This window comes from Ciconia boyciana, chromosome 1 (assembly GCF_034638445.1).
Source record: "Ciconia boyciana chromosome 1, ASM3463844v1, whole genome shotgun sequence".
Classification (NCBI taxonomy): Eukaryota; Metazoa; Chordata; class Aves; order Ciconiiformes; family Ciconiidae; genus Ciconia; species Ciconia boyciana.
This window is the reverse complement of record NC_132934.1, coordinates 205,575,001-205,600,719: the sequence shown is the minus strand read 5'-3', so window position 1 is coordinate 205,600,719 and position 25,719 is coordinate 205,575,001. Positions and strand designations below refer to the sequence as shown.

Below are 25,719 nucleotides of genomic sequence, written 5' to 3'. Positions count from 1 at the left end.
GCCTCTGACATAAACCGGCCTCCTCCAAACGCAAGGTTTTAAATGCCTCTAAGCCTCCCAACCCCTGAGGTGGATCCTCCTTCCCTGCCTTCCTCTGGGCCTCCCAAAGCCCCAGGTAAAGGAGGAGGTGACCACTGGCCCTCACAGAGCCGTGCGGGCCCTCCGCGCCCCTTCGCCTCACTCCGAGCCGGGCCAAGCCGAGGCGAGGCCGCAGCGGCCCCGTCCGCGCCGCCGCTGGAGGGCAGAGCGCGGAGGGGGCGGTGGCGAGCGAGGGGCGGGTACTGCCGGGGCCGCATCCCCGGCGTGTGAGCATGCCGCGCCGGGAGGAGGGCTTCCTCGGCCGGCCGGGGGAGGTTCAGACTGAAGTTAGGGCTGGGGAGAGAGGAAGAGGGAGCGCTGCCGGAAGCGGCGGAGCTGGGAGCCCGCGGGGTCCCGCGGGCAGCATGTAGCTGGGTGACAGCGACCGGAGCGCGCCGCCTCCGCCGCCAACGGCCGTCTGCCTCGCCGCCGGCGCGGCGGGCGCTGAGGGGGCCGGTGCAGCGGGTCGGGAGCCTCTCCGGGGAGGCGGAGGGGGCAGCAGTCGCGTAGCGCCTCGCTTCGCCTCGCCTCGCCTCTCCCCCACTTTCCCCTCTGCCCTCAGCGCCGTCTCTCGGCGCGGCCCTCCCTCAGCCGCCCGCCCCTTCGCCGCCGGCCGGGGGGCTGCGGCCGCTGCTGCTGCCATGGGGCTACCCACGCTGGAGTTCAGCGACTCCTACTTGGACAGCCCAGATTTCAGGGAGCGCCTGAAGTGTCACGAGATCGAGCTGGAGAGGACGAACAAGTTCATCAAGGAGCTGATTAAGGACGGCAGCCTCCTCATCGGGGCCCTGCGGAGTGAGTCGGGCGGCGGGGCCGGGCGCGGGGGAGCCGGGGGCGGCAGGCAGGAGAAGGGGCTTCTTTTGTTTGAATGGGCGCCGGGAGCGGGCTCCCCTGCCGGCAGCCGCTGAAAAGCGCCTCGTAAACTTTCTCCCCCGCTCCCTCCCCGCCGCTTTGCCTCGCCTCGCCTGCGGCGGGGCTGGGTGGGTTTCCCGGGGGAGCGGGGGCGGCGCGGGGCCCTGCCCCGGCCCGCGGGCCCAGGCGCGCCCTCCCCGGCGGGGTCGGCGGGCAGCGCGGGGGCGGCGCTGCTGCGGGGGGAGCGGGCCGGCCGAGGTGGTCCCGCCTGGGGCTGGGGGAAGAGCCCGGCGTCGGGGCTGGGGGCTGAAGGTCGCGGTGTAGATCGCTGTACAGACCGGACGCGTCGTGCTGGCGGGGGATCTCGTTCTGGGACGCTGGCTGCTAATTGGGTATCCTCAGATAATGGAGATGCCCGTAATAAATGGGCAAAGCAAGACACTGAAGTGAATTTGTATGAAGAGAGTTTATATTTCCCCCTCCCCCTGTCTTTATGGGGTAGTTTAACTTTTATGCATTTTGCAAGATTATGAAAGCAGAGATAAGGATGAACAGTTTCGTGCTTTTAAAAGCTCCGTGAGTTGAGCACTGACAGCTTCCCGGGGCGCGGAAACAGCCCTCAAGCTTTGAAGAGCATAAGGTGAAAGCTAGGAGTTGCCATGAGCATTACTAGACTCGGCTTGCCCTCCTCTCCTGTAACTCCTTGCCACCTAGTTCTTGTCTTTAAGTCACTTTGGAGCTCTCCTACCTGTTGCCCAGAGCTTTCCTTCAGGTAGAGCAGACAAGTAACTTACAGCTGCTCGTGCTGCAATGCAGGATGTTCAAGGAAAAGGATCACTTTAATCCTTAAAAATATCTGCCACATTGACACGGTATGCTAGTTTTTGTAGGGTGATGGGTAGCACTATTGTTCTTTATGTGGACAGGGAACAGGTGTTACTATGAGCTCCTTAGCTCATAGGAGACCTAACTGCTGCTAACCCGTAGTCTAAACCCAAAGTTTGTCCCTTTCCCTGGGATAGGAGGTCAAATTGTGAAGATTTTGTTTGGCCAACAGTAGGACTGAATGTTGATTGTACTTGTTCACGCATTGACTATGTATAGTTTATTTACAGCATTGCATTTACATAAAGCAGCTACTGTCTTTTTGAAACTTTTTTCATATAAGTGCATGTATTTCTGGACACATCTCTATTTTAGTGAGTAGCTGGATACAAATCTAGCATCTTATGTGAATTTGTATTAAGTAATTTCTTGTATCTATGCCCACAGAATGTGAGATGATAGAATACATAAAAAGTGTGTGTGTGTATGTGTGTATATATATATATATATAGCTAAAACCTCAATGGTACATTTTTCTTTCCAGAGCAGAAAAGTTTGGTTTTAGTTGTACGTTAGGTACAACTTAGCTTGTTCCATAAAACAGGAAGTTTGAGCTTGTATTAAGTAGTAAAAACATAAGTTTAATAAAAACTTACTATTACAAACCTGCTCCTATAAGATGGTGTGCACAAATAGTAATGACAGGTTAGGATACCACATGGGTACTTTTTTGACCTGGACTAGCACTGGAAATTCACTGCTTTTTGTTCCAGATCAAATATGAACAAATACAGCTTTTTTCTTAAGTTGTCAAAGACAGACTGCTGTAGAAGGAATATTGTTCTTGTGAAGTAATTTAGACCTTGATTCTGAAGTGAATAATCACATTATTTTTGTGAAGAATACTTGTGAGTCCTTCCTAGATTTAGATCCCGTATCTACATGTTTAACGATTCTCTCCCTCTTCAAGGAAAAGCGATATTTCTCTCTCAAGTAATGACTACTTAACTTGCAAGTTCTCCTGATTTTTAAAACTTTTAAGTTGAAATGTTTTTGTGTTTGACACAATGCTTATTGTATTCTACGTGCAACTTTAAAATGCTGTGTGCTATAGAGTCTTAGTGCCTTAGGAAAATAAGGTCTGCTCTGGTGTAGTAAGAAATATTTCTCTTTTTATTCATTCCATATCCCTTAGTTTCGTGACCATGCCTTCCACAGAATACTGCCTCAGTCCCTGTGTTAGGACAACTGGGGAAATGTCTGGATTTTTGTCTGAATTTTTCTCAAGAAAATAGAAATCCTGGCTTTATACTGTACAGACTCTGGTGTAGATGCTGCAAGGATAGTGTACCTGTTATGGCAAGTAGCCCTATTGTATGTTTCCTAGAATAGAGAACTTTTGACTCATTAAAGCACACTAGCTACTCCTGCTCGGCTTTAAAATCAGTGGAGTGTAAAATACTTGTGCAAGGCTTTTTTTTTTTTAATTTTTTTTAATTGTCTTTGAAAATCTAATCAAACCGTGGAGTAAGTAGTTGATTTCAATGATGAACTCTTATGATTTGGTCTTTGAATATTTAATAACCTACAACCCCTGGAGAACAACAGGCATTATTTACCATGTTTTATCTCTTTAGGTGATCTAGGATTTTTCATTTACATATCAGTTTGGAGGATTAGTTCTGTTGGGGGAAAAATCCAGACCGTGCTGCAAAGCTTCAGTGGAAATAAGTTTTGGAACATGTCCTTCCTGACCATGTTTAGAGAAGAGACAGTGAGGCTGACTTAATGTAGTTAGAAAGTACTGTATTCTTTTAAAGTTGCCTAAGTTTAAGATATTGTATGAAATTACAGTATGTGCATGGATTTTTCAGATGGAATTAAACTTCTATATTACAAAAGTTACCAAAATATTAATTTGTGCACAATCCAGTATCTAAGAAGTTACTGTAAAAATGCAATGTTTATAAATACCTGACAAAAGATTCCACATAAATTGAAGGTAAAACAGATACACTTAATGTAGTATGCAGACATTTTGCATTCTAATTGTTGGAGTGGTCCCAAGATAAGGTCAGACTTTATTTTAATGTGGTTTTGCTACATTCATTCTGAAGAATGCTGCTTTCCAAAGGAGTATGTAGAGCTGTAATACTGTACTACATGAAGCAGCAGTTGACTATTGTGAATGCAGTGAGAGCTGGTAATGCTAGGATTGATATCAAATCCTCAGCAGCCTTTTCCTAGTGTTTTTTTGCACTGTTTCCTTCTCTTTCTAAATATGTAAGACTCTGGGAATACCCTAGAAGAGCACAGATTGTATGGCCCAGTTTAATTAGGTGTTAGCATTACATTTATATGGCCCATTACATTATATGGCCTTCAGCCTTGTCCTACAATTAGTATTTGCAGTGAGAGACTACATTTTCTTTTTCAAAGCAACAAAGGTACTAAATATGTTACTATCTCTTGAAAGGCTTAGTTCATGCATATAATAGATGGCCCTATTACATTAAAAAGTTATCTTTCAACAGAGATTTAACTCTGTGTGTAGGTGCAATTAAGTAGGACCATATTGTTTTCTTTGGTGCACCTGGAGGAGGGTTTCTTTGTTGTTAACTTATGAAATAGGAAAAAAAATAAACTTTTTAGAGAACACGATCTCCTGGTACAACTGGCCTTCTTGATTATTAGGTAACTGTTAATTTCATAGCTTCTTCAGGCACCTAATTTAATAGATCTTTCAGATGCATGTTTAAAGTGCATATGCTTAAATGCTTCACGTAGTGAGGTCCAGCTATAGCTGGACTCCTGAAGCAGAATTGAAATTTTTCCTTCTCATTGATTCCGACTTGTTTTCAGTTAAAACATCAAGTCTATTTTTCCGATACTTTCTGCCAGTAGTGTACTTTTTAATTTCTTTGTAGTTGGCTTGTGAAGAAGCAACCTAGTCTAGCATGTTGTCATATAGATTATATAGGAAACTTCATTATAAAAATACTTGTATGCTTTTAATTTCCATAATAGGCCTACTGCCCTGCCAAAGTTAATGAATATTGTATTAAAAAATCCCAAAAAGTAACATGCATCTTGTACAGGTGATCTCATGGCTTATTGCTATGCAGAAGGCTTCAGTTTTTCCCTCTGATTTTTGAGGCCTTCTCTCTCCATCTTAAGTCCTATTTTAGCAACAAGTTCATGTATTCAAAGATGAGAACTACATAAGTTTTGGTTTAAATGGTTGAAAGTTCAGTGGATTTGCAGCTGTAAGTAATGCTATACCTTTTAAAGTGTTTTAATATGATGCAAACTAATGCAGAGCTGTGGTGTAATATAGATAAAATTTAACAGATATCTTTAGGAATTTGTAATTTAATAGCAATCATTAGTAGTTTTATTTTATTACTTAACACATGGAGAAACAGGCACAAGATGGGAATACCATCTTTGCGGGGGGTGTGAGGGGGTATTTTTTACCAAGGTTTTATAGAAATTCCACACAGAAAAGACTGTTTTGACATACTGTTTTGACATACAGTTTTCAGGGATGATTTTCTTTTCTCATAAACCTAATTATAAAAATACAGTGATGAACCTGGCTACATATATGGAAATTTTGGGGGTTAGGTGGCTGGAAAAAAAATAAGGACAAAATTACAGCATAAGAACCTATGATCTTATTCTCTCTCTTGGGATTTTTTTTTTTAAATGTAAAAAACCCCCCTTTGTATCTTTTCAGAGAGATGCATTTTCCCAGATATCTTGGCCTCACATATTTTCATGAGATTATATCTTTACAATGTCTTTTCCAGATCCTAACTGGAGCAGGACTGAGTTCATTGAATAACCGCTGAAGTTTGGTAGCAATTATTCTCTTTTATTAATTTAGATTCTAAGTAAAATAACTGATTCTTCATATTCCCTAGATGATACTATGATGGCAAACATGGAATTATAAGAGTATAGCTTCCCAGTGAGAATTTCAGAAATAACTCACATTGCCTTTGAAAATGGATTGCTTTTAGTTGTTTTAATCTGCTTTTAGTTGTTTTAGTCCTATAATACAAACATTCATAACTTGCCTTTCATGTTAGGGTTGGGTGAGAGAAGTGCATTACAACAGGTTACATTTTTTAGTCTCTAAATACATGATTCCCCTAGCAATTGAAAAAAGTTTCCCGCTAAAGGAAGTTGAAACTTAGTAATTGGGTTTAATGTTTTGAAGTCATCTGCTTCCTTGCTGTCCTGTTACTTCTGATAGGCATTGGTGCTGTCCTGCTCAACTTCTGCTCATGTGTGAGTTATCTATAGATTATGGACATAATTTGCAAAAACAATTCCGACAGTGTTCAGCCTTTTATGCAAAGATACCAACGATAAGCTGGTTCTTGGCCAGAGAGGGAGCCTAATTGCTTCCTCTAGTGTTTAAAGCAGCTGCAGTCTGTATCATATTATATTTAGCCAAATATATATGAAGAAAACAAATACTAGTATGTACTGGACTGTTGCAGAGCGCAGTATTTTCTGTCCATCATATGATGTTTCATTTTGCACCAAGGATCTCTGCGGGTGAATTCCCATGCTGTCAGTAATGACTACTGTGTTAATAAAGTCCTTGAAAGACTCAACATGGGTGTTCTTGTGCCTTAATATTGAAACAGGTATTCTTTAGAGAAATTTTGTAATTGGGTGATGTCAGGTTACCAAAGGAGTGGGTCTGAGTTTCAAATGCCATGTGAAATGATGTCTCTACCTTAAGAAAATGTTGTGCAATTTTTAAAATTAGGATTTTCAAACTTTTAAACTGATTTCTGAAATGGTCAAATTTAATCTGTTTCTTAATGGGCCAGTTGGCTTGTTGTCTACTACATGCTTAATTTGCCATGAATAAGATAAATGAAGTCTATTAATAAGAGACCAGCTGCTTCTTGGATATTGTCTTTACTACAATGGAAAATATGATGCTGTGGTCACTGAACTTGTACAGATCTCTTGGGTTTTTGTGGGCAGAAGTGCTACAGCAACTTGAAGTTTCCTGTAGTAGTAAATAACTTTGTATTCATCCTCTGTGAAAAATACAGAGGACAATACAGTCCTTCTTTCTACTGAATGATATGTAAAACAGTGCTATGTCTTAGCCTTTCTATTTTTTCCTATAGTCTCAAAACTGTAATTAAAAATAAATTTGGAATGTTAAAGAATTGAGTATTTAAGGGTATAATGGATTTCCTTTGTTAAATCCAATCTCCTGCTAGTGTTACATCATGTAATCCCTACTTGTCAAACTCCATTTTAAAAACAGTTTTTATCCTTACTATTTCTGCTAGAAGGCTGTTCTAGAACCTTGTTACTCTGAGGGTTGAGTAACTCATTAAAAATGAATTTAATCTGGAAATTCAAACTTGTTTATGCTCATTTTCCTTTCACTCAACATTTTTGCACTGTTGTTTACATGGATTTGCTTGGGGAATAATCACATCCTTTTGCTAGACTGAAGAAGCTGTTCTCATCCTCTCTCCTAAGAGCTTCTCTGACTTCTTGGTCATTTTAGTAGCTCTTTTCTAAGCCTTTTTGAATTCTCTTTTAAATGTTCAGGAGATTAGAAGTAAAAGTAGGGGAAACAAAAGTAGTATAATAATGTTCACAAGTTTGATCTTTGCTCATCGTGTTCTGTGAGAACATCAATCATTAAATGAAGTCTATATTTATGGTCTTCTTTTGACTATGTGGTGCTACGGATTCCTCAAGTGTATGATAAAAGGTGAAAAAATCTCAGGATCTTATAAGCAGTAGCAATGAAGTAAATATTAAACTGAAGAAAAATAGCTTCTTCCATAGTAATATGAGATCGAAGTACTGTTGGGCAGTAATCTAACCTCCCATTGGCACCCTGTGAAGTGCAAATAACTTTCATTAGAAAGATAATATATTTCACAGCACCTTATGAACTCTGGGCTATGTTACAATATAGTTTTTCAGATAAGTTGGAAGTTATCGACTTAAACTGGTTCCCTGTCCTGAATTATGCAAACTTGTATTTCACGGGACACCAAAAGCTTAAACAACATGTTGTTGCGCTGGTGTTTTGCTTAGTGTAATTCAGGCATGGGAAAATAGTATGGAAGTTCTGTGTGTCTTCAGAAGCCTTATCTTCTTTTAGTTTAATATTCAAAGCAGGATACAAGGTGCTGCAATGCCTAGGTCATATAGTTGGTTCTACTACTGATGTTACTTGATATTTTGCAGGTTGCTAAAAAAAAGAGGTTTGCATGTCTGATGTGCATTGTAGTGTCTGTTTGCAAAGGTACTCTTCTAATCACTGAAAGATACTATGTAAATGAAAGTAGGTATCACCAGTAGGATTATTTTTCTTCTCTAAAGAGTATTTAAGTAAAATAAATATCATGAAAAATAAAACAGGTAACAATAAGAAGAACCAATGTGATTTGATCCTGTAGAATTACAAGGACAAATAAGCTTCTTATTTTAATTATTCTTTGCCTCTTGTGCTTTAGAAAAATCTTTCTTTCTTCCTTTGGTTTTCTGTAGGTGAGGACATCTCAAAATTATTTTTTCTCTTCCCTCTCCCCCCTTTTTTTCTTTTCCCTCTCTTTCCCTCCTTTTCATAGATGAGAGCCCAGTGTTCTGTGTCAGTAAAGCCTCCCTGCTCTGTGGTAGCAGCCAAGCTTGCCTAAAGTCAGGGTGGAAATGTTAAATCAGATTGGTCTCAACATCAGTCCTTGAGTAATATCAAACAATACATTCCTCTTTTTGGGTGTTTGCAGAAAAACCTTTTCCTAGTTGCTTCTCATCTCTAGCTTCTGTGTAAGTTCTCATCTTCTCCACCTTAATTATTAAACTGCCTTTGTAGCTTGGTATCATGTGCTTTACTGGTGATTAGTAGATTAGATCTATTGTGGTTTTGTGTTTTTAAAAATGAATAAATCTTTTGCCTTGTATAAGAGAGAGATCCACTGATCTGGTGCAGTTTACCTTTGATAAATCTGTGTTGCCTTTTACCCTATTTTCTATCAATTTCTAAGCTTTTAATTGTTCTTTCCTTCAAACAGTGTTCTAAATGATTGCTTGATTTTAGGGTCAACCTAATGGAGCATTCACGTTGTATCATTATCTTTGTTTCTTAAATGTAAGCATATGTTTGCTATGTTATGAGAACAGACTCCTTGATTCAATCAATTGAAAAATCTTGGGTACCAAGTCTTGTGTTTTTGTGTGTTTGAGTTTGTGTTAAATTGTATCTGTCCTAGCCCCTGTTTGAGTTTATGGAGCTCGCTCTTTTTCTTGTTTGTGTGATAGTGTGATAATTTTGCATTTTTAATGTACTCATTCATATGAATTTTTCCTGCTGTTTTCATACTGGTAGCATTGTTGAAAATTGAGGTTGAATATTAATTTCAGTTTGGATCATACTTTAATCTTTAGGCTGTGTCTGTTTCTGTGTCATCTTTACTGTGCATTGGCCTTCTTTGCTCTGTGTTCTCTTTTGGCTTTTATAGACTAAAAAGCTGCTTCTCCTTACTTTCTAAATTCTACTTTGGTTTGTCTTTGACTGCACAAAATGATAGTTTTCTAAGTATTAATGTGTTTGTGAAAATATCCTGAATTAGGCTGAAACTACCCAGTGTCTTCCACAAGCTGTGTCTTCCATAGGCTCCATAGGCTGCAGGAGTGCCACAGTATCACACTGGTAGCTGACTAAGCTCCTTTGCTGTTGGAGTTCCACTAGTTTCTGGTACCAAACCTGGTTATCTTAACTTCTTAAAATACATCACTATGCAGGTATAGTTGAATACTGATTCCACCTTCTCACCCCCCCCACCTAGTCCATGATCCTCTGCTTAGATCTCCGTATCATTTCTTCAGCTAACCCTGATTTCAATATGTTTTATGCAGTTGTTCTTTTTGCAACTAACATGGAAATTCAAGGTAACTCATGTTGTACCTTTGCAGTTTCTCTGTATACAGTCACATCTAAATTCAGGATCCCTTAATTACTCAGGTCTTGCTTTTCTGAGCTGTGGAACTCTTGTTACAGGCTTTCTTTCTCTTATTCTTCTGTTTATTTTTAAACTGATTAAGCATATGATTATTTAGGTTATTTTGTCAGACAACTTTTTGTCAAGTTATATATTCATGAAACTTACCACAGTCTAGGCCAGTCCTTTACTAAACAAACCCATGTAGGAAGGAAGGTTCACGGTGTATCAGGTGAATTGGGATGTGAATTTGCTTTTTTTCCCCCCTCTGTTTCAGAACTGTGGTCATAGGTGTTGTCTACTGGATGTCACACTAATTGTGCAGTAGTTTTGAATTCTTGTATCTTCTATTCTAGCACCTCTGTCTCTGCCCTCTCCTGTGAAAAGTAGTTGAGCTGTCTGGTAGTTCTCCCAGAATTTCTGACCAAAGGAGGTTGCTGGAAAGCATCTGTCTGAAGCCACATTTTGCTGTGTAGTTTTAAGCTAGCCCTACTGTTAAACAAACAAACAGAAAACCTCCAGAGCCTGCCCCTTCCTTTTTTCCCACTCTCAGACCTTGTTTCCACCCCTTTCTGTCCCGTAAGTGGTATTAGCATTGCCATTTGCTCAGCCATGTGCTCTACCAGATCAGGGAGCTAAACTAACTGCTAATCTTTGCTGAATAATTTTCCATGTGTCCCAGTTTCCCAATTGGATTCATTATGCAGCTGTGGAAGTGCTCATCCTGACAGAGCACAGGGTGAGCTGGGAGTGGGAGCAGTTGTGGAAGTTGGTGGGTATGGGGAGAATAGGGACAGGACATTAAATTGTTGTTTGATGGCAGTGACAGCTTAATTACACATCAAACTATAGCCAAAGTTAATGTGCAAGTTTCCAGTGACAGCTAAATCACATTTGTCTTGTCTTCTGTAATAATCTTATTCTTTGGGAACTAAAGAAGTGTGACTTCTGAGCTGTGCTCTTGTGGTGGGTTGACCTTGGCTGGTCACCAGGTGCCCAACCAGCTGCTCTCCCCCTGTCCTGCTGAGGAGGGGCAGTGAGAAAATGAGATGAAAAGCTTGTGAGTTGAAATAAAGACAGGGAAATCACTTACCAGTTACTGTTCTGGGCAAAACAGCTAGACTTCGGGTGATTACTTTAATTTCATAGAATTGTAGAACGGTTTGGGTTGGAAGGGACCTTAAAGATCACCTAGTTCCAACCCCCCTGCCATGGGCAGGGACATCTTCCACTAGACCAGGTTGCTCAAAGCCCTATCCAGCCTGGCCTTGTACACTTCCATGGATGGGGCATCCACAGCTTCTCTGGGCAATCTGTTCCAGTGCCTCGCCACCCTCATAGTGAAGAATTTCTTCCTGATATCTAATCTAAATCTACCCTCTTTCAGTTTAAAGCCATTACCGCTTGTCCTATCACTACATGCCCTTGTAAGAAGTCCCTCTCCAGCTTTCTTGTACCCCTTCAGGTACTGGAAGGCTGCTGTAAGGTGTCCTCGGAGCCTTCACTTCTCCAGGCTGAACAACCCCAACTCTCTCAGCCTGTCTTCATAGGAGAGCTGCTCCAGCCCCCTGATTGTCTTCGTGGCCCTCCTCTGGACTTGTCCATGTCCTTATTATGTTGGGGACCCCAGAGGTTAATGCAGTACTCCAGGTGGGGTCTCACAAGAGCAGAGTAGAAGGGGAGAATCACCTCCCTTGACCTGCTGGTCACACTTCTTTTGATGCAGCCCAGGATACTGTTGGCTTTCTGGGCTGCACATGGACATTACCAGGTCATGTTGAGCTTCTCATCAACCAACACCTCCAAGTCCTTCTCCTCAGTGCTGCTCTCAATCCGTTCTCCACCCAGCCTGTATTTGTGCTTGGGATTGCCCTGACCCATGTGCAGGACCTTGCACTTGGCCTTGTTGAACTTCATGAGGGTCACATGGTCCCACTCCTCAAGCCTGTCAAGGTCCCTCTGGATGGCATCCCTTCCCTCCAGCGTGTCAACTGCACCACACAGCTTGTTGTCGTCAGCAAACTTGCTGAAGGTGCACTCAATCCCACTGTCCATGTTGCTGACAAAGTTGTTAAACAGAGACAGTCCCAGTCCCAATACTGACTCCTGAGGAACGCTACTCGTGACTGGTCTCTGCTTGGACATCGAGCCATTGACGGCAACTCTTTGAGTGCAACTCTTTGAGTGCGACCATCCAGCCAATTCCTTATCCACTGAGTGGTCCATCAAATCCATGTCTCTCCAATTTGGAGACAAGGATGTTGTGTGGGACAGTGTCAAATGCTTTGCACAAGTCCAGGTAGATGACATCAGTTGCTCTTCCCTTATCCACCAATGCTGTAACCCTGTCGTAGAAGGCCACCAGATTGTCAGGCAAGATTTGCCCTTAGTGAAGCTATGTTGGCTGTCATCAATCACCTCCTTATTTTCCATGTGCCTTAGCATAGTTTCCAGGAGGATCTGCTCCATGATCTTGCCAGGCACAGAGGTGAGACCGACTGGCCTGTAGTTCCCCGAGTCTTCCTTTTTTCCCTTTTTAAAAATGGGAGTTATGTTTCCCCTTTTCCAGTCAGTGGGAACTTCACCAGACTGCCACAACTTCTCAAATATGATGGATAGTGGCTTAGCGACGTCATCCACCAGTTCCCTCAGGACCTGCAGATGCATCTCATCAGGTCCCATGGACTTGGGCACCTTCAGGTTCCTAAGATGGTCTTGAACCTGATCTTCTCCTACAGTGGGTGGTTCTTCATTCTCCCAGTCCCTGCCTTTGCCTTCTGTGACTTGGGCGGTGTGGCTTGAGCACTTGCTGGTGAAGACTGAGGCAAAAAAGTCATTGAGTACCTCAGCCTTCTCCATATCCCGGGTAACCAGCTTTCCCGTTTCCTTCTGGAGAGGGCCCACGTTTTCCCTAGTCTTCCTTTTATCACTGACATACCTATAGAAGCTTTTTGTGTTGCCCTTGATGTCTGTGGCCAGATGTAATTGTATCAGGGCTTTAGCTTTCCTAACCTGGTCCCTGGCTGCTCGGACAATTTCTCTGTATTCCTCCCAGGCTATCTGTCCTTGCTTCCACCCTCTGTAGGCTTCATTTTTGTTTGAGTTTGTCCAGGAGCTCCTTTTTCATCCAGGCAGGCCTCCTGGCATTTTTGCCTGACTTCCTCTTTCTTGGGACGCATTGCTCCTGAGTTTAGAGGAGATCCTTGAATATAATTTATTGCCAATTAATAACACAGTAGAATAATGAGAAATAAAAACACAACTAAAAACACCTTCCCCCCACCTCTCCCTTCTTCCGAGGCTCAACTTCACTCTTCTCTCTTCTACCTCCTCCTCTTGAGCAGCACAGGGGGATGGGGATTGGGGGTTGCGGTCAGTCCATAACACTTCACCTCTGCCATTCCTTCCTCTTCATGCTCTTCCACTGCTCCAGCGTGGGGTACAGTCCTTCACTAAATGACCCAGCATGGGTCCTTTCTACAGGGTAGAGTTCTTCAGGAGCAGACTGTTCCCACGTGGGTTCTCCACATGCAACAGCTCCTGCCAGCAAACCTGCTCTAGCTCGTGCTCCTCTCCAGAGGCCACAGTTCCTGCCAGGAGCCTGCTCCTGCATGGGCTCTCCACGGGCTGCAGCTTACTTCAGGGCGCATCCACATGCTGTGGTGTGGGGTTCTCCATGGGCTGCAGGTGGACAACCTGCTTCCCCATGGTCTTCTCCACAGGCTGCAGGGGAATCTCCACTTCAGCGCCTGGAGCATCTCCCCCCCTCCTCTGACCTTGGTGTCTGCATGGCTCTTTCTTTCATATTTTCTCACTCCTCTCTCCCAGCTGCTGCACAGTGTTCTTTAACCTTTCTTAAATATGTTATCACAGAGGCACCACCAGTTTCAATGATAAGCTCAGCTTTGGGCAGCAGTGGGTCTGACTTGGAGCCAGCTGGACCTGTCTGCGTCTGACACGGGGTCAGCTCCTGATGTATCCTTGCAGAAGCCACCCCTGCAGCCCTTCTCCCCTGCTACCAAAACCTTGCGATATAAATCCAATACATCTCTTTTCAAAGTACTTCCAGTACTTCTGTCTTTGGAAGAGACACATTTTGGTTCCTCTTCCATCAAGCAGCTGCCATCCAGGCATTTGATGATTGTTTGAGAATTGTTGTTGATGGGGAGAAGCGAATTTATGAAAGGAAAAGAACAGGGGAATGAATTATTTAAAAGCTGCTAAGGCTTGTAATTCTTTTATAGTAAATCTTAGATGAGGTGGAGGATTAATGAGGATTAATCCTAATCTTAGATTAAGGATATAATTTTTTATGATGACCTTGTCCTGCAAAAAACTTTCTGCAAAAATAACAGGGCAAGAGCCTGGTTGCTTCTAGAAAATTAAAATATAAAAATAGTCTTCACTCTTCTTCCCCAAGTCCTCACCCTTGCCTCTGTCTCACTGCCATGCAAAAAGAGCACAAATTCTTGGTAAAACAAGCAATACATAGGGTAGGGTTTCATAGTAAAGGCATTTTCTTTTTGAGTCAACTAATTTCTTTGGTTGCTAATTGGAAGTGCACAAGAAGGGATAACTGGCTGAATTTTAACATTTTTTTTCTGCTGTAATAGTTCGGTTCATTTCAAGAGGTGGCCAAATGTCAGTGTAAACGTGTGTGAATCAGTTCTTAAAAGCTGCAGTTCTTAAAAGTGCTGGTCATATTTAAATGAAGAACAGACAGATTTACAGTGTTGTGGTGGTGCCTGTTGGTGTTCCAAAGCCTTCCTGGATTACCGGTGCAATCAAGGCCTTAGGAACGTTGCGACTGCACCATTCAGAAAGTTTACATTTCACTTTATGTCCATTCCTTGCATCTTCTCACCCTCTTCTGTCCTACCTTATTTGCCTTTAACCTTTTGCTTACAAATGATGAGGAGGAGAGGAGGGAGGGAGAACCCAAGAACTCTGCTTCCTTGGGATGTACTATTTTTAAAAACCGTTATTTTAAAGCCATGAATATTGTAGAGGGGTGATATTTTCCCTCTAAGGCTAAAATTACTTATAAGTTGCAGGAAGCGTGCAGGTGGAACTTGCTGCTTTGAAAAAGATTGCTCCAAGCCTGAGGTTATCTAGTAAAAAGAATTGTTCCCTTCTTGAACCTTTTAATGTCTAGCACTACCACTGCCATTAAAACAAGCTATATACTGATACTTGAAGAAAAAATTGAAATATGCTTCCTTGTCCCTCTTGTGAATTACTAGTTAGCCTACATACAGGGAAGCTGGAGGGCTATGGAGCTTACCTTCTGGGGAACTTTGAAATAAGTAACACTCGAGCTTTACTGTAGGAGAGGTAAAATCCTCTTGTTATGGGGAAAGGCAGAAATTGTGAGAACATTTGAGAGACTGCTACAGCTAAAACCAACAGGTATGTGTAAAAATACATGCCTTCATAAAGTATTGTCAAATATTTTACCTTCTAATATAAGCTGTAGTACATTGCATATTTCTATAAAGAGTCTGTTTCAGCAAAGACAAGGGAAAAATGATCTAATGGCGCCTTAATAAAAATTATATTTAGTTTATAATAAAGTTTTTAGTTTCATCTGTGTACCCAGAGATGCTTTTGTGAATCTTGTCAGGTGGTATGTGTTATTTGCGTAAAAGGCTTATTAATAGTTGTCAGTCAGCACCTTCAAGAGTTGGGGATTGGCGTTTTGCAGTATCTTATGGGTTGGATTCTCCATCTGAGTTGTGCTTTGAGGAGCCAGACAGTGGAGACCAGGCAGAGGTCCAATAGTTCAAAACAGACCTGAGGAAAAGAATTGCTACCTTCCATTGGTAACAGATCCGGTTAAACAGGACTCGGTTTAAACCACAACAAAGTATGTGGGGTTAAAATAATCTTTGGGAATATTCATTTTTGCTTCACCATGTGCACATACTTTTACTGAAATGTAATATGGCTAGTGCTACTTCCCCCTCCCAGTTTCAGCATATTATTGTCCAAGCCTGCTGGTAAAACTAGGAAAAAATAGTGCAGTTTTGTAAGCATCGTGAATGCCTGAAGAGATGTTTTTTGACTCGTAAATCTCCATCTAGGAATTACTAACTGGGTATATTGTATAGATTGGATATTAGAATATATTACCTTTAATTTCACAAACTTGTTGATGTAATTCAGTACAACTGAAGTAGCAAGGAAGTGAATGCACTTCAGCTTCTCAGCGTAGTTTCTCCTTGCCAACTGCCAGTGCTTTGCTCTAGTTTTTGTTTTTAAAAAGTATGGTGAGACTTCTGTGTTGGAAAACTTGCTTTGCTTTTTTGAGAGTTGAAAATAAAATTGTTAGAATCACAGCAAATGTCACTCTGTGTTGTCCTTGCATAATCTGTTTGGGGACATTTTCAACAAGTCAAGAAATAGTGAATGCGGCATGCCTACAGGCCAGTTAACACTGACTATGAAAAGGAGTTGGTTGGTGGAGGAGGAAGATGAGTATATTTAATAAGCTGAACATGGGCTTGCAGACTGACAGATGCCAAAAATGTATGATCTCTGCAAGTATAAGTTGAAGGGTTCTATGGATATTGGCTGTTATTTGTTGCATTTATGGGCGTTGAGTCTGGTCCTGCTGCTTGTTTTCAGGAGAATGATGAAAAATTGTGAAGGGTCAGAGAAGACCCTTTGAACGTATGAAGAGCATATGAAGATGCTCAAGCTCTTTGGAAACCACAAACACCATAAAGCATATGGGTTTTGCAATTGCTTAATCCAAAGAGAAACTTAAAGATTTATTTATATCACAGAAAAGAATCTTGATGGGAAGTTTCTCTATCTAACAGACCAAGGCATATTAAAGATCCAAGTGTTGGCAGAAGCTATACAAATTAAGATTAGAAATGTGCAACTGTAAAGTTAATATGATATTTCCTTCAGACTGTGATGGACTTTTCATTGCTGGAAACTCTTAAATTGTTAGGATTTTTTTTTTCCCCAAGATACAGTGCCATTCACTTATACCTGTTGGACTTAAAGTATTAAGTCCTGAAACTCCTGTTCAGTGGTAGCTGGGCTTGTTGATCGCACTGGTTCCTTCTCACCTTAGAAAGAAATGTTTTCAGTCTACTTTCAAGTCTTCAGGTTTACATTACTTGAATGTACATGTGTATGTGGAACTTTGAAATCTGGGAAGAAAACATCCTTAAGATATTTTATTGTTTAATTGTTGTCATATTTTAAAATGCTTTCAAGTGAGGCCTCAGATGGTTCCTTCTGGTACTCTTCTTACTTTGGTGTCATTGTCGTGATTTGAAATGGAGGTGGTATGCTGTAATAACCAGCTTGGGGTGGGGGGTGTTTTTGATTGGTGCTGGGGTTTTTTGTGGAGGTTTTTTGTTGTCTTTTTTTTTTTCTTCTTTTCCCCTTCTTAGTTTTGAATACTAGACTGGATGGATTATTTTAGTGTTTATACATGCATGTGCAAATATGCATTGAAACAAAACCAAACAGTTGAAGATGGTAATACTACCTTTATTTCCATATATACAGACACTAAATAAATATGTTCAGTTCAAGTTGCTATGCCACAGGTATGTAAAGATAGCAAAACTAACGTTTTTGAAAGACCTTAATGTTAGGAAGTTGGGGTTATGAGCTTAGGTTTGTTAGCCTGTTGAGATATAGATTGTCTGAAGTACTTCAAACATCTTAAAATTCTCGTAGTTCTTGTATATATGTTGTTTTGTCATCTACTACCATGACTGATTTAATTGGAAAATAGATACACTGATTTAAAAACACAGAAGTGTGTCTCCAAGCAAATTCTTGTAGGCAGAAATGTAAGACTTGGCAGCAGACTTAAAGAAGTTTTCTCACAAATGCAGTCGGTACGGTTGGCTCTTTGCTGTGTGAGCTTAGAGCTGCTGCATCTTCGTGCTGTTTGGGAGCCTAAGGTCAAATGAGAAATCCAAAAGATTTCATTTTATGAAGAGGGGTGTAGGCACAGCAGTACATTTCCTGTTTATGTAGCCAAATCTTCTTTGTATGCTGAGAGATTTCCTGATATGCTCATGCAGAATGTTTGAGTTTGCACTTTAAGCTGTAACTTTTGTTGCTTAGCTCGTTGAATATGCCATCATCTGCACCTTAGCCAGTACGACACAACTCATTTTCCTGTGAAGAAGGGAACTGAGATGATGTCCATCTAAGTCTTACCACCTTTTGTTTATCCCTAGATTGCAGGATTGAAGATGTTAAGACCATGTTTAAGTCATTTGTTTAGCATTTCTTTGTTCAGGTTTCATTGGAAAGTGAAAAAATACAAGTTTTCTAACAGGTACAATTTCCCCATTCTTTTTCTCCCGTACTCCCAAGAGACGAATTGGTCTCTGGTCTAACTAAATTTAACCCACGGATTCAAAGGATCCACTCACTTCCTTTGGTTCCATACAAACTGAAGAATTTCTGATTTTTATATTCTTGTACAATATTGATAACTGTATATAATATGACTTTTTCTGTTTAGTGCCTTTGTTATGAAGTTGAAATACAGCAGGTTAAAAATGTGATTATTCTTATTTTATTTACGTTGCCACAGCACAGCAATGATGTAATTCTTTGCTTTGTTGATTCAGTTCTTTTACTCTTGTCTCTTAATGCAACATATCCCAAATCTCCCTGGGAGTTGTAATCATCTTAAATTTACAAAAATAACGTTGCAAATCACATCTTTTTTTCCACCAGCTTTCTGACAGTTTCCAAATCATTTGTCAGTAAAATATGCATTATGCTAACAGTCACAATTCCTGTTGTCATTGGCACTCCAGAGCCTCTTTGATTTGTCTTCTGTGAGAAGCTACAGTTTTCAATACACCTTGAGACTTTAAGACTATTTGACAATAAAAACTCACTTTCATACCTACTTTTGTCATTTGTCTTGAGGAGTCGTTATGAAGCACTGAGTACTGTGTTGCTGGATTAAGCATCAATCTTGCAATGCTTTCTTGACCGTTTAATGTACCCAAAGGAATTTAATCATATTTTGACAAACACTTCTCTTGTCCCTTTGTAAATCAAAATGGCACTTAAACAACGATATATTTGTACAAATGGAATGAAATACAAGACAGCAGTGTTACTCTTGCTAGTGAACACTAGTGGGTCGGGGGGCAATGTTTTAGTGGCTTGATTGTTTTTCTGGGGGGGATTTTTTTTTAATTTTTAAACATATTAAATGATTCAAATCTCAATTTTTTTTCCTCACCTCCCTTGGGGTATGCGGGAGGGGCTGAGTGCAGTGAACAGGGGCAGGGACTGTGAGGTACCAGTGGGAAGTGGAGTCTCTGCCTGTCAAATCCCACATCTGGATTCTTGGCAGATATAAAAATTAGACCCGTTGAATGCCCAGTTCTTACTTTCTTCTTGTCTCCATTGTCCCACAGTAAAATAAAGCCTGCGGTTTTCGGGGATTTATCTTCTTTAACTTCTGCCCATCTTCGTCTGTATAGATAGTAATTTTGTATGCCCTGTCTTTTACTGTATATATGCAGGTGTTGAGTAATTTAAGTGTCAATTAAGTATTGCAGGGAATTTCACTTCCATCTCAGTTTCTATATACAACCTGAGTTTAAAGAAACATTATTATCTATAAATGTGTTAAATACTGTTTTTAAAAAGTGGTTTGAATTTGTTTGATTTGGGTACTTCTAAAAAGGGCATTTTTTTGTGTAGGAGGGGGATCTTAAAACAGATGATTAGTACTTTTTAAATAAAATGGCATAGGAGGAGTTCAGCATTTTTTTTGTGAAGCTAAATAGATTATTCAGATAATAGTTATTATCAGTGCAGTAGAACTTGGCATACTGCTGTATGTCATACTGTCCAGTAGAAATTTTGTCATACTGTTTTGTTAAACTTCATATTTAATGAGCCAACATACTTTTAATGAAGTCTAATACTTCATTAACCCCTTATTCATTCCAATGTAAGGATTGTATTTGTGCCTCTCTGGAAAATTTAGGAGGAGGGATTTATGGTGTTTTTACTGTTTGAGAGATCCTGAGCTACTATGTGGAATTTGATCTCTCCAAAAGCTGGTTTCTCCTTCTAAAAGGATGTCAAGTATATGGAAAGTTGTTGGTTTGGTTTTTTTGTTTGGCTGGTTGTCTTTTTAAACAAACAAAAAAACCACCTTAAAGTGATAAGACAGAACAGCTTTTCCACTTCTGCAAAACCTGATTATTTCCCCATGGAACAAATTAATGCAGTCAGTAATTAAGTCCTATTATTACAGAAATACAACTTTCAGATTTTGTGAGGCTACTTTACTTTAGAGATGTGTCAGCATCTCTGCAGTCTCAGCAGAGCCATGCACTGTGCCTTCAGACCTCCGGAATAAAACTGATCAGTTGGTGACCCCCGCAAAAGTACTTAGCTTCTAAAGCATGTTAGACAAGGAGAACCTCTAAATTGAGGTAGCCTTCTGCTGGTTTCACCAAGTGTCCTCAAATAACCGCTTTTCAGAAATGGCTTTATCATCTAACCTGGGTTTGAATCCAGGTGTCCTGTTGGGCTCCACAGCAGTCTGTGACAACGAGTGGGGAGTTTCACTATTTAAGTCTGCACTGCAGGGGCAAAAGTTCTTCCTTTGTTGTATGCCTGCTGCTTGGTTATTTTATTTAATGATGTCAATTTTTGTTCTGTGAGAAATAGTAACTGTTTCTTATATGCATTGCCTGTCCTGTTCATATGGGTTTCAATTTTTTGTTTTTTAAAGACCTTTGTCTTCTTTCTTCCTCCTTGCAGATTTTGTTCCCCAGCTACTCTGAAAAGTTCTAGTCTAGTTAGTTTCTGCTTAATTTTAAATAATCAAATCTGTCCCTCTCATGGTCCTTTGGCAACTTTCTTTGTGCCTTCTTCATGGTAACTGTGCCCTTTCTGAGATGGATTGCAAGAAACTTCATGGAATATTCAAGGCGTGAATGCATAAAATAATAATATTTTCTGCTTTGTGCTTTCTTTCTCTAATAAGCCTTAATATTTTTGACTGTTGCTGATTGAGTTGACATTGTAACAGAACTGTCTACAGTGATTCCAAGATCATTCCAGAGTATTAAAGCTAATGTAAATCCCATCATTATGTGGACGTAATTGAGGTTTATTTTTTTTCCATGTGCATTAGTGTGTGCTTCCTAAATTTCATTTTCCTCTATCTTCTTACCTCCCTGACATTTAAGGTTGTGACATCCTTCTGCTGGTTTTCAAGAAAGGAAAAAATGAAAGCTGATTATAAACATCTATATCAGCAGCAAAATATGTTACTTATGTTAAAACCCTTTTTCCAATCTGATCTCCAGATTTTTTGGTGGCTCTGATAAATAGTAAGGCTCCTTTGAGATCCAGAATGGAATTATTTGGCAGGAAAGAGAAATGTCAATAGTGATAATACTGAAAATCTACTAAAGTTTGATTCTGTTACAAGAAGCTGCAACAGAGTCAAGTACTTATTGATGTCTTGTGCACTGGCAGTTGCGAAACCAGTTTGATAGGTCTATCCTGTGAGATTCCAGATCACTGAATATTTTATTGGCTTAAAGCCCACATCCTCTTGTGTTTCTTTTGAGATTAATACTCTCACTCAGCTGGAATATGCACTTTGCTGAGTTCAGTACTTAGCAGAACTGAAGCTTTAAGGTAAGAGTCTTCTGCTACCCTCCCTACAGCTCTGCTACTGCCCTACCTTGATCCTTAATGAAAAGATTTGTTTGGATTGTAAAATATTACAAGGATTATGTAGGTTGCTAATGAAATTTTCAGGAGTATGGAGGAACAAGAGCTAAAAGCTCTTTAATTCTCACTGGAATGTGATTTTCAGAAATATGTGTCTTCACTCAAAAAGCTGTTGTGCAAGCACCGCTTGGTATTCCTTTTGCCTTTTTTTTTTTTTTTTTTTTTAAACCCATGTGATTTATGTCCATGTCAGGGAATAGTCTTCATTAATGTCTTAGTCATTTGACTGGTTCTGATATTGCGGGGTTGTTTTTTTGTCAATGAATAGAAACACTCCTGACAATATCAATTCCAATTTATGAAGTATTGAGGAAGTTGTGTGGGATCTTTTTGGAGCTGTTGTCAGCCTTCTCTTCTGCTGAATGTGAATGTGAGAGCTCTAGGCAGCCACCTTTCTCTTGTCATTATGTACTATTGGTCAAAATGCTATATTGAAACAAATACTTAACCCTAAAAATCAGTTTCAAGGCCCTTGGCTTTTGGACTCTTTCTCTTTGTCCTCCATTACACCCTCCCTAGAAAAATAAAAACCCATAGACAGAATGCATCTTTTATTTATTTTTTTCTTTTTTTTTCCTCCCCCACAGGAGCTTAATAAAGCTTGAGAGTGTCTTGGTAGTTATCTGCAAATATTTGAAAGGATAACATGAAGGGAGAAGTGATTTTGGAGTTGTTAGCCTGTGTTATCTGCGGGATCTTCCTATTTACAATTCACAATTCTGATGACCTTTTTTATTAAACTGAATGCCGTGGAAGGGGCAGTCTATTCTCTGTAAATTATGCGTTCAAATGAGGGCAGTAAAAGTGGTTACTGTGAATAGCCGCCATTGTCCAAGCAGGTAGGTTTTTGGAAAGTAAGATGACAATAGCATAGAAAACTAATTTTGTCCCCTTTGTGTGTTGGAGAGGTTTTGGACTAACGCGATGTTTCCCAGAAGTCGCAGAGAGAAACTCAATGTTAGTGCTAGCATTTGAAAATGGAGACGTATTTGAAAAGGTGGTGTGGGAGAGGTTCAAGAAGAAGGAAAATCTGTGGGGCTTCTAAACTAACTAGAAAACATCAACTGGGTTCAGTATTCAGGGTTCCAGACAAAGGGGAGAAGGAAAAAACATCTGGGATACCAGAGGTTGCCCAAACCCTGGCATCCTGGTAGTATTAGGAAATACTTATTATGACAGTGCAATGTACACTTTTAGTAAATATCTATATTTCTTCTGTGCTTTCAGCAAAAGGTTAGACTTTTCCCCCCCCCCCTCTTCCCACTTCAGAATTCATTCTCAGGACTTGTTCTCCTTTTCAAGATACAGTCCTGAGGAAAAATTATATAAATTATGCCTTGCAGGGAAAAATTTGTTTTAGTAGTTCCATAGTTAAAAAATATGCCAGAGTTTCTCCATACCCTTGGGAGTGAACACCCAGCAGAAGATGATGAATGATATCTAGTAAAATATTTCCCCATTATGGCCTTTAGGTGTACCACTAGGAATTTTTTTTAAGATGTCAAAATCTTGTACTATTAGAGACTTAATAGCTCTGCTCTTGTGTTTATCTTTTAAAATAAAAAATTCCATAGCAAAAAGAGTGATCCTAGAACATTGTGAAAACATGTGCTGCAAAGGATGGAAGTATTTATCAAAGTTAAATTTCAATATAAATACAAAATTATGTTATAAAATTGTTCTGTCACTTGTGCATACAGATTCCTGCAATGCTTAATTAAATGATCAAATGCTGGTTTTTAAAGGCCAGGTAATAAGTAAGTTTTCTGTCTATTACTTTTTAATGCAGACTATATACTGTGTCTCTAGTATCTCTGAGTTTGTTACAGCAATCTTCATTCTACGTGTTATTTCCAGTTAATGCTAGGTCTGTCATTCTGTTACTGTACAGTTCTTATTGAAAGAAGAAACTGTGTCTTGTATTTCTCAGGTTGTCTTTTGTTACCTTGAACGTTGTCTGTGTTGCACAGCCTTCTGCATTTAATTTTAAAACAACGTGTGTCAGTGATAAGGTTTATCAGGAAGAGTTCTACCAGTCCCTGCTGCTGTCATGCAGATGACAGTGATAAGGACATATTCAGGTAACTATACTGTTTTAGACTATTGCTGTAAATGTACTCTTACTTAATTTTTCTTGCAATAATCATTTACACATACACTTGAAAGTTATCAGAGCTTCAACCTCTAAGTCTTAAGAAGCTGAAGTTCTCTCAAGCCCTTCTGCTTTGCTTATCTGTGGGGAGATGATGAAAAATAGAATCTGACTATTATTCACACCCAGAAACGTGTTCTGTTTTTTTTTTATTATTATTATTCAGTAGCACAAAACCATGAATTTTAAACTCACGTTGTTAGGTGTATTTTGGGAAGCTATATACCAACTAGTAAAGTTAGCAGATGCATAATCTCTTAGCCACTGGAAAATTCGGTTCAAGACGACTTCCTAAGGTGAAAACTTTACTAAATTTTGCTGCTAAGGCAGAACTTTTGAGGGTTATTATTGGATTTTGTTTTTTATTTGAGGGAAGAGAAGTTTCATTTTTCATATTAGAAATAGGAGGAGGAAGGGGGAAAAAAGAAGGCAACCTGAGTGTCATTACTGAGACATTGGCACTGTAAGTCACAGTTTTCGTTTGACTTAATTGGTGCTTTTTTTCTTAGTAACTGTGTATGTATCTTCATGGCCTCCAAAACCAATAGGAAAATAATGCTCGATGAGGCTATTTATGTCAAACTTCATATTGGTTCTGTCATCCATATTATTTATGATTGCTGCTTCCCACACTAATTTTGAGCACAGTCTTCACACAGTTTATAATTAATATTCCACAGTGATCTTTTTATATTTTCTCATCCAGCCATTATGAAAATTGACAGCAGAACACACAAGATTAATTTATATATTTAGCTTGAGGGTATGATATCGAAGTTAAACTTATTAGCTCTTTGGCTGCTAAGTAATGAGCATAACCAGCTTGCGTTGAGGTAGCTCTGATTATATCAGTGTTCTGGGTTCTTGTCTGTGCAGAGTGGATCCTCGGAGTATTGTTTCATATTGAAAGGTGCTTGTAAAAGGATTTAGCGAGCCTGTCTTCGTAAATAATTGGCTTGATAAGAAATGTTATGATACATTGTATGTTTCGGGAGCCAGAGAATCACAGTCCTTAATAGGTGAGCTATTACAACAGTCAGCAGGAGTCATTATGGTCTGTCTTGGCAATGTGTAGATTGGGGGTCCTTAATTCAGAAACAATTAACAAAACAGAATGACTCTTTTGGAGAAACTAGGTGTTGCCCTGCATGTTAGACACAAAGATGCCTGTAAAACCATCTGCTTACTGAATGCTGTAATTTTAAATAAAAGAATTAAAAACAATTAAAGAAAATAACCTATTTACTGCTAGGTTTTTCTCCTGTTGCATCTGATATTTTAATGTGCTCTGTTTGCTTATGTCAAGGAAATGAACATTAATGTTTTGGGAAGGTGGTGTTTTACTTGGCTACTCATGCAGTCTCTTGAGTAATTCAAAGATCAGAGGCTGTTCATTGATTCATATTTACTTATGTGTTCAACTGGAGATGAAAGAGGATTGCAGTCAATACACATTGAGCTGTGAAAGGACCATCCATTGCAGTTAAGCATTTTACATGCTTGTGAAAAGAAAAAATACTGCATTTGGAAAGCAACGTCCAAAATCTAGACTACCATGTTTGTGCTCTGTCAGTTTGGTTCATATTACTCATTGTAAACAACAAGTGTTGCCTAGACTAACTGAAACTTTTTTCCCTACAGAGAATTCCAGTTCTGTTTTAAAAAGAATTGATGATTCAGAATCCAGTTACAGAACTTGTTTGGTTTTAATCTTGCTGAGATTTCCCATGTTTTTATGAAAAGTATAACTTCATGGAAATGTTCCCACTTCTGTTAAATGGAGGATAGACACACCAATACGTTAAGTGTTGCTGGGCTTTTGAAATGGAATCTACAACTCTTAAGCCGCTTTTCATTGAGAAAAGGGAGAAGAGGGTGTGCTGGAATGGAAATCCAGCCAGCCAACAAACTGTGAGCCATGCAAAGCTTGTGTTCCAAGTGCAACTTATGGTATGCTGGAGGGAAAATGATGCTGTGTTGATGTTAGGGACATTCTGCAGTCAGTCTTTGGATAAAAATAGTCCTAGGGTTAAACACCAAATTTTG

The 25,719-nt window shown here is 40.0% G+C and overlaps 1 protein-coding gene across 2 annotated transcripts in view; it reads left to right on the top strand.

The window, feature by feature from the left end:
* Nucleotides 1-315: 315 nt before the first annotated feature.
* Nucleotides 316-25,719, top strand: part of ARHGAP42 (Rho GTPase activating protein 42) — a 173,129-nt gene continuing 147,725 nt past the window's right edge. For both annotated transcript variants that reach the window (XM_072850669.1, XM_072850668.1), the window contains exon 1: nucleotides 316-873. In XM_072850669.1, the coding sequence (XP_072706770.1) occupies nucleotides 720-873 (154 nt within the window). In that variant the 5' untranslated portion in view covers nucleotides 316-719. The remainder of the gene's footprint in view (nucleotides 874-25,719) is intronic.